Source organism: Perna viridis, chromosome 2 (genome assembly GCF_037379345.1).
Source record: "Perna viridis isolate PV_CMFRI_1.1 ecotype Kerala chromosome 2, ASM3737934v1, whole genome shotgun sequence".
Classification (NCBI taxonomy): Eukaryota; Metazoa; Mollusca; class Bivalvia; order Mytilida; family Mytilidae; genus Perna; species Perna viridis.
Window position 1 is genome coordinate 60,004,443 of NC_142446.1, and position 14,312 is coordinate 60,018,754.

Below are 14,312 nucleotides of genomic sequence, written 5' to 3' on the forward strand. Positions count from 1 at the left end.
GTTGATTCAACACAAAGTCAGGATAGGTTCATAACCTTTATATGAATAAATAATCTTCTTTTCAATACAACAATAACATGACAAAATCAGTAGCCTATTCCTCTAAAACCAAATTTGGTCCTAGTATCCTATCAGTACCTGATGTTGGTTTTGAAAATAATTTAAGCCTACAGAAGGTTTTATACAACTCATAGAAGGTTATCTGGTGAGTATTCATCTACTAGAAGTTTATTTGGAACTTTGAATCAAATTCTCCGTACGGTATATAATTTCAACCAAGTTGGCGGCTAACAGGGAAAACCCCAAAGGAGGATGACTCATCCAAGCATATGGCTAATTTGCATATGTGAGTAGGTATCATACCATGCCTATCTCAGATTTTCTCTGGTGGTTATCACCCATAGTGATACTAAGTCAAGATTGGTATGGTTCTTTTTGGCTTCGGAAGTGACTGCTCAAGCAGCAATTGAGATTCAGAATCTCCTTGAAACCGAAAGTAGGCCTCTTTTTATATGCTGATGACATCACCATTGACCAATCAGAATACGTCTTACAAACACGTGCAATGTGCCGGTAAAATGTAAACAGGAATGGCGATCGCAAGTTGTGTTTTCTCCAGAAAGGAAAATGCAATATTTGCTAATAAAAATAATACAAATCATACATATAATGATCTCAACATCTGGTAAGGATACTTTCCTAAGGAACCATAATCATAAATAGTATCAACTAACCGTATCATTTCAACAGGACGTAAAATTAAGCGTTACGACTTAAATCTCAATGTAAACAGACCGAAATAGATCGATTAATATTACTAATCAAGTCAAAATTAAGGTAATATCACTTTCCATGACTAATATGACAATTGTAATCGAAATAAATGCATGAAGGGGTTACCAATTTGTAACACAGCCCCTTCCCAAAAAACATTTGTCCTCAAATGAAACATAAATATACCATTCATGCATTTAAACATGTTTAAAAGTTGGATGGTTGGCCTTCAAAATATACATATAGTAAGGTTATCACCTTATTCCTACATATTACAGCTCATATTTCACACAAATATAAGCAAATAGGTAATTAGTAACAATTTTACAGGTAGGTTTAGACTGAGACATACTTTGTACAGGACACCACCTTCTACCATTTGTGTAAATATATAAACCAATATCAGACAACAAAACACAAGAAAAGTATATAAGAATCAATCTACTTCCAAAGATGTCATGGGACTTTTCTTGAGTATTGTTGTGCTGTATTAAGATTCAACATCAACATTTATTAAGGGAACATGTCCGGATGGCAACGACCACCGTTTCGTAAATAATTTAATATAAGGAAGAAATGTTTTGGATCTCTGTCCACAAAATAGCATGTCCTTCCATCCACTGTGTAGGGCTTCATTGGTGAGTCCTTCTCGATCATGTGACCCAGTAAATTGTTTGGAATCGCCTGCATCACAGGAGCAGATGTTTCAAACTTGGTTCCACCAACATTTATCACAAATCGACTCTGTTGACTAGCCTGTAACTTCTCCAGCTTCAACCTCCAGATTGGAGTGGGTACATATAAGTTTGGTTCTTCTTCAACATCCTCACTTCTTGGCTCTTTTTCTGCTACATTTGTATCAGACTTGACTGCATTGCTTTCTGATGCATTGATCCACAATTTCGGACTGTCTCTTTTTTTATCTATCTCTGGAATTGAAGTTATTTTTTCATTGTTCTTCACTGGGCTGACAGGATTTTCAATCATTTCCCGGATATCCTCATCTGGACTAAACATTGATAGGCCTTCATCGATATCCCCACAGATGGAGATGGCCTCACAAGAGGATGTCTCCAAATCTTTGCTAAGTTGTTCTAAATTTCTCTTCTTGATTTCCATGTTTTCTTTCTTGTCACATATTTCATGTTTCTCTCCACTGTTTCTTTCTCTTATATCGTAAATGAAACAATCCGGGATGGTGTCTATTTCTTTTTGTACTTCCTCTAATTCATGTACCGCTTTTCTGTCCTCTGTTCTCATTTTCTTATTCTCTTTGTTCTCATCTTTTTCTGCCTTTCTCTTCTCTTTCTATTTTTTTTCTTCCTGTCGACTTTCTCATCCATTACAAACTTGTTGGTCCCGCTGCCATGGTTTAGCTCCTCTAAGGGACTTCGGTGTTCTGTCCTTGTACCTTCCCTTCTATCTTTCCCCTCTCTTTTGTCTTCCCTCCGTTTGCGTACATCTTTCCTGGTTCCCTTCCTCTCACTGAAAGGCACTTGTTCTTTAGTTATTCTTCTTCATCTAGACTCCTGGATAGTATATCAATCATGGAACCAAGTTGGTGTATTATTACCCTTATAAGGTTTCAACCTATCTTGATGGACCACTTTTGGTTTAGTTTTTGGATTCTTTTGTACTTTATATATTACATCATTTATTTTGCTTATTACTATGAAAGGACCTTCCCAATTTCTCTGTAATTTGGGACATAGTCCCTTTTTCCGTCGTGGGTTATGCAGCCAAACTGCAGAACCCTTATCAAATTTCCGCATCATGGACCCTATATCATAATTTTTCTTCATTCTGTCGCTTGACAGTTTTAACTTTGTTCGGGCAAATTCATGTATTGTATCAATTTTCTTAGAAAGTTCATGTGCATAGGCTGATTTCAAGACAATATTGTGGTCTTCAGAGCTAGGTCTCCCCAATAGTAAGTCAAGTGGCAAATCAACATCTCTGCCAAATATCATAGAACATAGTGAGGTTCCCAAACTTTCATGTTTTGCCGAACGATATCCAACATTAGAAGGTAAATAAAATCATCCCAGTCTCGCTGGTGCTCGCTTACAAAAGCAGACAACATAGTTTCAATAGTGGAATTTGATCATCCCAGCAGATTTTGGCCTAAATGGTGTGGTCCGGGTCTTATGTATCCCCAGAATATTGCACATTTCTTTAAATATTTGTGATTCAAAATTTGATCCTTGATCCGAATGTATGGACAATGGAACCCCAAAAATAGTTACAACCCTATCTATGAAACTTTTGGCAACTGTTATTGCCTCCACATCAGGTATTGGAATGGCATCTGCCCATTTGGAAAAACAGTCTTGTATTACCAGTAGGTAACGGTTATTTTTATAGCTATTTGGTAGTGGACCGAAAATGTCGATTTCTACTCTCTCCCATGGGGAACCTACTAGGTATTGCTGCAGGGGCGCTTTAGGTCTCCTACAAGGGGCTTTCTTAGAAGCACAGATATCACATTTTTCACACCAGATTTGAATGTCTCGCCTTATCTTATACCAAAAATATCTAGTTTTGACTTTTGAGAAGCTTTTTTTTTAACACCGAGGTGTCCACCTGTTACGGAATTGTGAACTTGGTTCATAACCAATTCTTTTAAACTTTCTAGGATTACTAAATGCAAATCACATTTACCATTATTTCTCTCCCATTTCCTATATAAAATTCCATCCACAATTACCAGGGATTCTAACCTTGCCCAAAAAAAATTTATTTCAATGCTCATATGAGATATAGGTTACAGACCACCAATTCAACCAATGAGCATTTGGAACGTACGCAAAAATAGTCCTACGCAGAAATTACCCCTGTTCCTCATAGTGCTGTGAAAAATATTCTCATCTTATTTAAAAAATTTAAACAGTTTCTGAAAGGAAAAACATTTCTGTACATTTTATAGGTGCATTTTGCTTCTTGTGATGTGAAGCCTAATCTCCATAATGATTTTTAAATATACCCCTATCTTGTGAAAACACTGGGACTTCCCATGCTATTTATAGACCCTTCACTTCCGGTGACCAGTACTGCACTGCAAGTCTGCTAACCCCACATGCCATTCTGAGGATTGTGAGCTGACATATGTAGAATCATGCTGATATATAGTCCTCTGCAGGTTAAAGTTAAGGTAAAGTCCAGAGAAGCCATTGAATATTGTTATTAGCATAGAAGCCTATGGAAAGTGGAATTAGTGGTTTTTAGCCTATATCTTCCAACTTGGGTTTTAGATCAAGGCGCTTCCATTTTAAAATAGTGCTGATTACAGGATCAGCAGCTTGTAACTCTTCTATACTGCGTAGGCCATGCTTATCTGTTTCACTGGTATAAGTGTCTAACTCGGATTCATAATTTTTGGCTCTAGTACAAACCCTTATCTCTTTAGATTTGATTGGGAAATGGTCAAGGTTATCCTTTCGATCCTCTTTTTTAAGTATTCCTAACTCAATTGAAGGTCTCCCAGGACTTTCTTTGGTAAAAATAGATTTTTTACCAATCATGACCATAATAGAGTTATTATCTTTCAGTTTCACTTCTGAGGAAAGATCAGACTCTGAATTATCTGTCCTAAGATAGTTCGGACAGATTTCATAATTTCTTTCTGCTCTCATGTAATGTGTACATTCTTTATCAATGCAGGGTCTTCTGCTTAAAGCGTCTGCATTATTATGAGATTTCCCTGTCCGATGTTCAATTCTGAAATCGTAAGAGGCTAACACTTCGAACCATCGGGCTAACTGCCTCTCAGGGTTTTTGAAATTAAATAACCACATTAAAGCACCATGGTCACTTCTCACAAGGAAATGTCTCTCATAGAGATAATGGTGGAAATGTTTAATGGAGGAAACCACAGCTAATAACTCCCTCCTAGTTACACAATATCGTTGCTCTGCACGGCTGAAAGTTTTACTATAATAGCAAATGACTTTTTCTACACCATTCTGCACTTGGGAGAGAACAGCACCCAAATTAATATTGCTGGCATCAGCATCCAGTATAAATCTACCATCACTGGTAGGATAAGCTAATATGAGGGCACTGATCAAGGCATCTTGTAACTCTTCAAAAAGATAACTGACACTCCTTAGACCAACTAAAACGTTGATTTTTCTTAGTAACTTTGTACAATGGCTTAGCTTTTTCAGCATAGCCTCTTATAAACTTTCTGTAATATGATGTTAACCCCAAAAACTCCTAACATCTTTAATACTTCTGGGCATTGGCCAGTCTTTGACTGCTTCAATTTTACTAGGATCAGTAGCCACTCCTTGTTGGCTTACTTCATGACCAAAAAATTTGACCTGCCTCTTTAAGAAATGACATTTCTTAGGGTTTAGTTTTAAATTTGCACCCTTAAGTCTCTTGAACACCTCCCTTAGGTTCTCTATATGGGCTGAGAATGATTTTGAATATATTATTATGTTATCTAGGTATACTAAGCAGACTTTGAAGGTTAAACCTGACAATACTTTTTCCATTAACCTTTCGAAAACAGGGGCACTATTACATAGTCCCATGGGCATTCTCTTGAATTGCCATGAACTTCCCTCGGGAAATGAAAAAGTTGTTTTTGGACGGTCGCTCTCTGCAATTGGAATCTGAAAGTACCCTGACTTTAAGTCCACATTGGAAAAAAAATTCGCCCCAGATAAAGCATCTATCGTGTTGTCTATTCTGGGAAATGGATGGGAGTTTTTGATAACTGCCTCATTGACAGCTCTGAAATCTATGCAAAACCGCCAAGTGTTATCTGATTTCTTTACCAATACAATATTGGAATTCCATGGGCTTGAAGAGGGCTCTATTACATCTTGTTTTAAAAGTTTTTTGAATTTCAGCTTCGGCATCTGCCATGCGAGATAGTGGAATTCGTCTAGGCCTCTGTTTTACTGGAGGATGTTTTCCCGTACTTATAGTATGTTCTACAAGGTTTGTTAAACCAAGGTCACCAGAAGTTTTAGAAAATATATCACTATATTCTATCAAAAGATTTTTGAAATCTTTTCTTTGGTTTTCGTCTAGATCTTCTTGGCCAGATTTATACACATCTGCCAAATGAGATTGTAGTTGAACCACCTCTTTGAATTCGTTTGGGCCACCCATTACACTGTTGACACACTCAGAAGTTTGTATATCACCATCCCCTATTTTATGACAATTTGCAACAATTATCCCCTTATATAGTGTGCAAGGTTCATCTTGAACATTCATCAATCTTATTGGAATATTATACATATCAGGTTTTACAATGGCCCTAGCCACCAAAACCCCATTCTTTTCTATGAACTTGTCATTTGGTTCTATTAACCCGGTGTGACCTCTAAAAATTGGATCACTTGATTTCCCATGTACTATTATCTCTGTGCTAGCAGGTACTGTTATATTTTCCTGTATAGCAACTCTATAACAGGATTTGGCACTACTTGCATAATGAAAACATTGGATTATCTCCCCCTTAATTTTCAATTTATTCTGGCTAAGCAAGACATCACAGTGGTGATCAACCAGAAAATCCATGCCAAGGATTCCATCATTGGCTATATCTGCTATCAATACATTTTGGTTATAAATCTTGGTACCCAGACCAATTCTAACTTGAATTTGCCCTACAAAAGGTGCACTTTCTCCAGTGGCAGTGATTAAATTTATATTTACTGGTTCAATTTTTCCATGTAATGAGGGTTCTAAGCTATTTATAAAATATTTACTCAGTATTGTAACATTTGCGCCTGTGTCAACCAAGAATGCTAAAGTTTTGTTATTGATTTCTGCTTTAACAAATAGCCCCTCATTACTAGACCAGGATTCATTAACTCTTATCGACTTGGGCCATTTGGTAATGGTCTGGCTCCGACCCCCGAGTTCGACCTCCAATAGTTTCCCTGGAAGCTACCATTTGATTGCTGCTTATTTTGACCAAAATTTTGATTTTCCTGGTTGGGCCTTCTATTGTTGGGACCAAAATTCTTATTTGGGCCATTGAAGTTTCTCCTATTGTTATTTTGTGGGTACCTTTGTGAGTTTTGGTTGTGGGCCAAGCCCTTTAATTCTCTAGTCAGGGTGGAAAGTTCTTGTCTTATACTGGAAAAATCGTCCCGAAGAGCTTTAAAAGTTTTGTCAGCATTGACCTCTTCGTGGTTGGGCTTATGAGTGTAATTTTGAGCAGAATCAGCTGTTCGAACAAACCTCCCTTTCTGACGTTCTGCTAATTTAAGGGTTTCTAACCTTACTGCTAAGGCTTCGGCTTCATTTACAGTTTTAGGACTAGATTCTCTTAATCTTAATCTCATTTATGGATCAGGAATGGCATCTATAAATTGTTCAAGTGTCAAAACACCGGTTAAGGAGCATGGTGCATTAGGGTATGCCTGTCGTGTGAACTTCTTAATGGATTGGGCCAACTCTGGCAGGCTTTCATCTTTACCCCTAACTCTGGATTGAAGTTTTGCTCTAAATAATTCCGATTTCTCAGCTGAACCATATCTTTTGTTTAAAACCATTACCAAGCTATCATAATCTTTCCTGGTCTCCATATCCAATTCATTTAACAGAGCTCTTGCTCCCCCTTTATACTACCCGCTAAATACAGGGATTTGTTTGTGTAATTCCAACCGTTTATCTCAGCAAATATTTCAAATTGGGCCAAATATTCATCTAAGTATTCACCCCCTTCATATAATTGTGGCTTCATTGTAACATTACCAGATTTAGGTGGGATTGGTGAGTTTCTATTAACCTGATTATCCAACACAGCATAGTTCTGATTCTTATCAAAAATATTTTCTGTACTTACTAAAATATCATCTGGTTGTGTCTTGTCAATTAAACTTTTATTGTTTTTTCTTGTTTGTGTTGCTTGACAATCTTCTGTTATTATTTTTTGTGTTTTGTCTCTGACATTAAAACCTTCTTTTATTTGGGGATTTCTATTGGTGTCTTGGTACTGTCTCATTGTTTCATAAATCTTGGCTATGTTATGCTCATTATTCTCAATTCTGTCTTCCATTTTCAGTATTCTGTTTTTAATTAAAGAACTTTCTGTCTCTACATCTTGCCTAATCTGGTTAACAGATTCAATCACCTCTTTTTGGTAGTTTAGAAAATCATGAGTTATTGCCCTTAACTGTTCCCTATATTCATCTTTAAATTTCCTTATTTCAGTCAACCTCCTCATTAACTATATTTTCTAAAGGAATGGTCACATCATCATCACTTTCTTCTACTTCTAAAGTATTTGGGTTCAACAGAATTTCTCCGGACTCATCCATTTTCATCCAACCTCAAGATTTAAAGCAAACCAAAAGAAAATCCACAAATTTTCAACCACCAAATTCAAAGAACTAAATCCCACTTCTGACACCAGTGTAACGGTTTAGTCGCCTTTCAGTCCGAGTGGCTTATTTGTATTGATTAAAAAAAAGGCCAAACCGAAACATTCATTTGCATGAATCCCTTTGATTTGGTATTTGGTTGATTCATCACAAAGTCAGGATAGGTTCATAACCTTTATATGAATAAATAATCTTCTTTTCAATACAACAATAACATGACAAAATCAGTAGCCTATTCCTCTAAAACCAAATTTGGTCCTAGTACCCTATCAGTACCTGATGTTGGTTTTGAAAATAATTTAAGCCTGCAGAAGGTTTTATACAACTCATAGAAGGTTATCTGGTGAGTATTCATCGACTAGAAGTTTATTTGGAACTTTAAATCAAATTCTCCGTACGGTATATAATTTCAACCAAGTTGACGGCTAACAGGGAAAACCCCAAAGGAGGATGACTCATCCAAGCATATGGCTAATTTACATATGTGAGTAGGTATCATACCATGCCTATCTCAGGTTTTCTCTGGTGGTTATCACCCATAGTGATACTAAGTCAAGATTGGTATGGTTCTGTTTTTGGCTTCGGAAATGACTGCTCAAGCAGCTATTGAGATTCAGAATCTCCTTGAAGCCTCTTTTAATATGCTGATGACATCACCATTGACCAATCAGAATACTTCTTACAAACACCTGCAATGTGCCGGTAAAATGTAAACAGGAATGGCGATCGCAAGTTGTGTTTTCTCCAGAAAGGAAAATGCAATATTTGCTAATAAAAATAATACAAATCATACATATAATGATCTCAACATCTGGTAAGGATACTTTCCTATGGAACCATAATCATAAATAGTGTCAACTAACCGTATCATTTCAACAGGACGTAAAATTAAGCGTTACGACTTGTAAATCTCAATGTAAACAGACCGAAATAGATCGATAAATATTACTAATCAAGTCAAAATTAAGGTAATATCGCTTTCCATGACTAATATGACAATCGTAATCGAAATAAATGCATGTGGGGGTTACCAATTTGTAACACAGCCCCCTTCCTAATTTGTAACAATACTGTATCAAACGGATCTCTGTTGAAGACAGTGTGTTCTGAAGTTTCTGAATAATCAGGTATAAGTTTGGGTAAGCCTTGTTGAGTGGGTTGTAGAGTTTGTGATGTCATACTTCAAGGTGATTTGTGGTCACAGGTCCATGGTCGAATGGTGGTTCCAATGGCCTGGTTCTCTGTCAATCCATTGTTCTGTCACGTGCACGTATTCCTTGAAGCTGGTCACTTTTGCGTCGTCTGTTTGGTAGTCGTCTATTGCATTAAACCATATGTCTTCTACTTGGTCCGGTGGTACAAGGGAAAGTTTTGATGCTCTTTATACCTGTTGATGGAGAGCCGGATGGTTCTTGTATTGGTCAGTCATGCCAAGATTTTGTTTCTTTTTCCATATATGTTGACAGAAGTGGAATAAACAGCCTTTGACGGTGGCAGTAGGAAAGACTGTCTCTGCTACATTAAGCTCTGCTGACTTGAAGTCCATAAAGAAGGTGGTAGGAGCTATAGGTGTGTTGTTGGTTCCGGCTGCTTTGAGTAGGTCGAAGAGGCGTTGGTAAGTAGTTTGGCGTTTGTCGGGTAATAAGGCGAATATATATGGGTACATTTCCCCATCAATGAGTGCGTGAATGGTATACAATTGGTTAAAAAGTACTGCACTGGCGTAGAATGTTCAAACGGCGAAAATAGTATCGGCTTGGCTGAGGTGTCGAAGGTTGACAAAAGTTTCTGTCCATTCACCTTGCAGGTTGATGTTCTGTAAGGTGGCAGGTTGCTGTTGTAGTTTGGAATTGCATTGTCTGTAGAATGAAAACTTGCAAGCAGGAAAAGTTGGTATCTTCTCAACGATTGAATGGTGTCATTGTCCCATTCCCTGGTGCGAAACTGTATTATCTCACTATCGTAGAGAGTTGGTAGTGGATCTAGGCACTATTTGACTTTAGCTTTGATGTCGGCTTCAGAGAGTGGGTGGTTGTAATTCCTGGGAAAACTGGTAACTTAAGTTGTCTTTGGTGTTGACGGTGCCTGGACAGTCTTTTTCGGTACGGTAAATAAATTCAGCGTCTCGTCCCTGTTTTCTGGTATTCACCATGTATCTGTAACCAGCAACTGCAACAGGTAGTGACCACGAGCATGTGAAATAAGCTTGACTTATGCCTTTGATATTTTGACGGATGAAGTTTTTGACTAAGGCCCTATATATACCAAAATTGAATGCTTAGGTATGCTTACTGAACACTGTTCCATAGGATGACACTTTGTGCACTTGAATATATTGGCTTGGATGGCTTAATGCCATAATAATGAAAGAGTGATCAAGGGAACCGAGGTTATAGCGGTAATCAAAAGAATGTAATCCAGGGACAAAGACCAGACATAGAAAACAGACATACACAACAAAGAACATGAAGTAACTAAAATCATAAATACAAAGTAACAAAAGCAAATGAGCATCTCGGACTCCACTAAAAACTGGGAGCATAGACCAGATGCACCGGTAGGGTAAGCGTCCTCTGCTTTTCTAGAAACACCCGCCGAGTTGCTCATCAAAAAATCAAGTCCGGAGTAGACAAATGAGGAAAGGAAAACTATGACCCGTTGAATAAATCAGTTTTCATGGTGCAGATGGATACACCATAATGATCCACGAGTTCATAATGACGATCATAAAACTTCTATGACTTCAATCTTGTAGCAACATAACCCTGTTCTAGAAGCCTATTTGTTAGAGGTCTAGCGCGATACAAAAAGTCTGCGTAGTTTCGGCAAGCTCCGATATATCGTATGAGTTGTGATATGAACACTCCATACGCAGGTGCTGAAGGGATGTTGCCACAAATGTAAGGAAAGTTGACAATTTTGAATGAAAAGTCATCAAGGTTGTCGTAAAGTTTGGTCAATAGTTTTCCTATTCCATCGATTTCTAAGTGTAGGTCAAGATATGAGGCTGACTTCACAGTGTCTGTAGTATCCTTTATCTCAATTCTTTGGGGTAGATGCGATGTATCAAATCCCCGAAATTAGGATTGTTTAAATATAATACGTCATCTATATAGTGGAAACTGAGATTAAAGGATCTAGCCAAACAATGTTCTTTCTTTCGGATCAAATTAGCTATAAAGTCAGCCTCATAAGAGTGTAGGAATAGGTCAGCAAGAACAGGAGCACATTTTGTTCCCATTGGAATACAGACCGTTTGTTGAAAAACGCGCCCACCACACTGGACAAATATGTTGTCGATAAAAAATTCCAGAATATTGAAAATATCTTCTGTATTTTTGAAGATGATTTGGAATTATTCCTAATACAAAGTATGAGGAATCTCTACCAAGAACTATATAATAATACCTAGCTGTATCATCTTTGTTTTGGAAATACAACGATGTATTATGTGTTTGGGTCGGGATTTTACCTGAGTAGAAGGAAAAGAAGTATATATTGTTGAAAAATGATAGGTTTTAATGATATTATATTCTGATAATAATCTTGAATTGAAGGTCTCCAAAAGATCTTTCGATTTTTTTTAGGATCCACATTGAATTAATACGGGAATAACAAGTGCTGTGGTAAAACTGGAGACCCTTTTTGACAGTTGTGAGTACAGATGTCAAATTTTCGTTGTAATCCATTGAGCCATGTTGGGAGTTATTGCCCTTTTTCGACGTTGTTTGATATTTTCTTTTAAAAATCTTCTTCTTTGACACTATTCTACCAATTGGAACCAAACTTGGTATGGATGTTCCTTTGGGTATCTTGCATAGAACTGGTGTGTGGATTTTAGATTCTTCAAAAAAGTTTTAGCTTTACTAAAAATAGGACAGGGGTCAGACAGAAGTTTTTCGCATATATCTCCAAAAACGTCAGGTTAAGCCAAATTCTTTCAATTGCTGAAATGATCTTCATTATAAGACCTTGAAATGTCTCCAAGGGATCAAATTTGACATACGACTCCTTGAGTTATAATTGCCCTTGAAAGGTGATTTTTTTTTAGTTTTCAGCCAATATCTTACAAACTATGATAGATAGAAACTTTCAGTTGCTGAAATCATCCTTATGAAGTACTACCAAAATCTTAAGTCAAAGTTGTTTGATAACTCCTTGTTTAATATTTTGCCATTGAAAGGCAAAATTTAACCTGGTGAGCGATTCAGGAATCTGGGAGCCTCTTGGTAAATAAAACTATTCTTATTATTTGATTATTGTTGACCTTCTAAGATACAAGAACTGTTTAAGTATGCAAATGTGTGCACATTGATGCGATGATTACGGTTGTGGCAACGTAGTTATTGAGTTAACAGAGTTAACGTCCCTCTATATGCAGAGGAACTGGGGTTTTTACATGTCAATCAAATGTTTTCTAGATAGGTAATAATTTCATAACAGCTCAATGATATTATTATTATATGTGTAGTTTCATACTGGGGGGTGTAACGATGTTCGTACTCCGTTGAATAATCAGTGTATATGGCTTGAATGAATATGATAAATTGCCATATTCAACACAATATTTGGCAGACGACGCTAGTTTTTTTCATATTTTTTTAAAGAGGTGGAGGTGCGCCAATTACGCCCCCACCCGGACCCGCCCCTGAAAATGGTCTAATTATTCAGCAAAGTTACCGTCAAGACGTGATGTTTTGAAACATTAGCTATTTTACGGAGGCACTGCCATTTTGGTCCGAAATACGAAATTGACTTGACGTTAGCAGCTATGTTTTTTTTAGTAATGCCCTTTTATGGATTAAACTTCATGAATTTTCATTATGCGGTTTTTTCTCAGTTTTGATAAAAATCCATATTTATCCATTTCCGTTGTATAAGACTTACGCATCGTCACTTTATTCGCAGTCTTAAAAAAATATCCCAAAACCGACGTTTTCCCTAATAGTTCGCGTTGCTGGCAATCCTGACGTTCTATTACGCTTTCGTGTATGAACATCGCGCGTAAAGTTAAGGCATCATGATTGTATTTATAGGTAACCGTTGCAAAATAAATGAAAATCAACTCAAGTTAAACATCACAAACGATCCTCGGCTACTGCAAAATATATAGCCATCCAAAGACAGCGAATAAAATGACCAAATCAGTTAAACTTAATAGCCAAAAAATTGGACAAAATGTTACGTTGTAGGTTTTTAAAGAAGACTAATGTTGATTTGTTTCAAAACATCACAACAAAAGGTTACCATTATTTTAGGTATATATGTACTGTAAAAAATGCTTGATGTTTTACACAACTGAATCATAAAAATGTGTCAATACAGGTGTGAAACATACAAAAGACAGAGGGTGGATCAGTATTTTCAAGAGAAACTTTGTGAAATGAAAACTTTTGTACCAAAATGTTTTATCTGATTTTGTATCATTGAAACACATGGAGAACAAAACGCTGTAAAAAGGATTAGAGAAAAAAGCTACTGAGTTACCCAAAGAGCATCTCAACAAATCATCAAAATTATTGATTGAATAAAAAAACTGATAATAAAAAATTATCATGATTGATAATAAAAAATATCATTTTGAACGAAATATTTTACTTACATTTTAAGTAAAGGAAGATGAATCTTTGCATTGCAGCTTTTCATCACAAATTTAACAGAAAAAAGATTGTTCATGGACCAAGGGGTATTTCTACGTTCATCTTTTGAGTTGACAATACTTTTTTTTACTTTTTGCTGCAGATAATGTTACATGTAATAAGTAAATTAAATAATTCCCAACACATTCACTTTAACCATTATTTATACATTACATTATACTAGGCGTCACATAAATAACATACTGTTAAAATTTGAATTAAAATATTTTCTACGACTTTATTGACACCTACCGTCTTTTAAATTGTCTTAAATGACATGCTCATTCGTTTAGCCAAACGGCTTCTCCCTAAACATTGAATCGTTAAATTCCGGTCAAATTTTAATTCTCGGTGCCAATATTTACATTGTAAAAAGTCGGCCATGTTTACAGTGATCGGGTTGCTAGGAGATGTTGTTTACGTTTACATGGTTTGTCCAAAAACCGAAGAACCCAGAATGCATTTCGGCGTAAGTTCGGATATCTCGGATTTATTTTACGCGAACAACGTACAATACCGAGAAGTTGATCAAGCAGACGATTGTCAC

The 14,312-nt window shown here is 36.6% G+C and overlaps 1 protein-coding gene and 1 pseudogene across 1 annotated transcript; both read right to left on the reverse strand.

Annotated features, from left to right (window-relative positions):
- Positions 1-1,287: 1,287 nt before the first annotated feature.
- On the reverse strand, positions 1,288-2,305 carry LOC148626293 (uncharacterized). The gene has a single exon (XM_088571091.1). It carries the CDS (start codon positions 2,032-2,034, stop codon positions 1,288-1,290), a length of 747 nt encoding a protein of 248 aa, XP_088427217.1. The 5' UTR covers positions 2,035-2,305.
- A 5,034-nt stretch (positions 2,306-7,339) lies between these two features.
- On the reverse strand, positions 7,340-13,017 carry LOC148626294 (uncharacterized; annotated as a pseudogene).
- Positions 13,018-14,312: the final 1,295 nt, after the last annotated feature.

Coding starts and splice junctions, on each gene's coding strand:
- LOC148626293 (XM_088571091.1), bottom strand. CDS start 2,034: ATGAGAACAGAGGACAGAAAAGCGGTACATGAATTAGAGGAAGTACAA.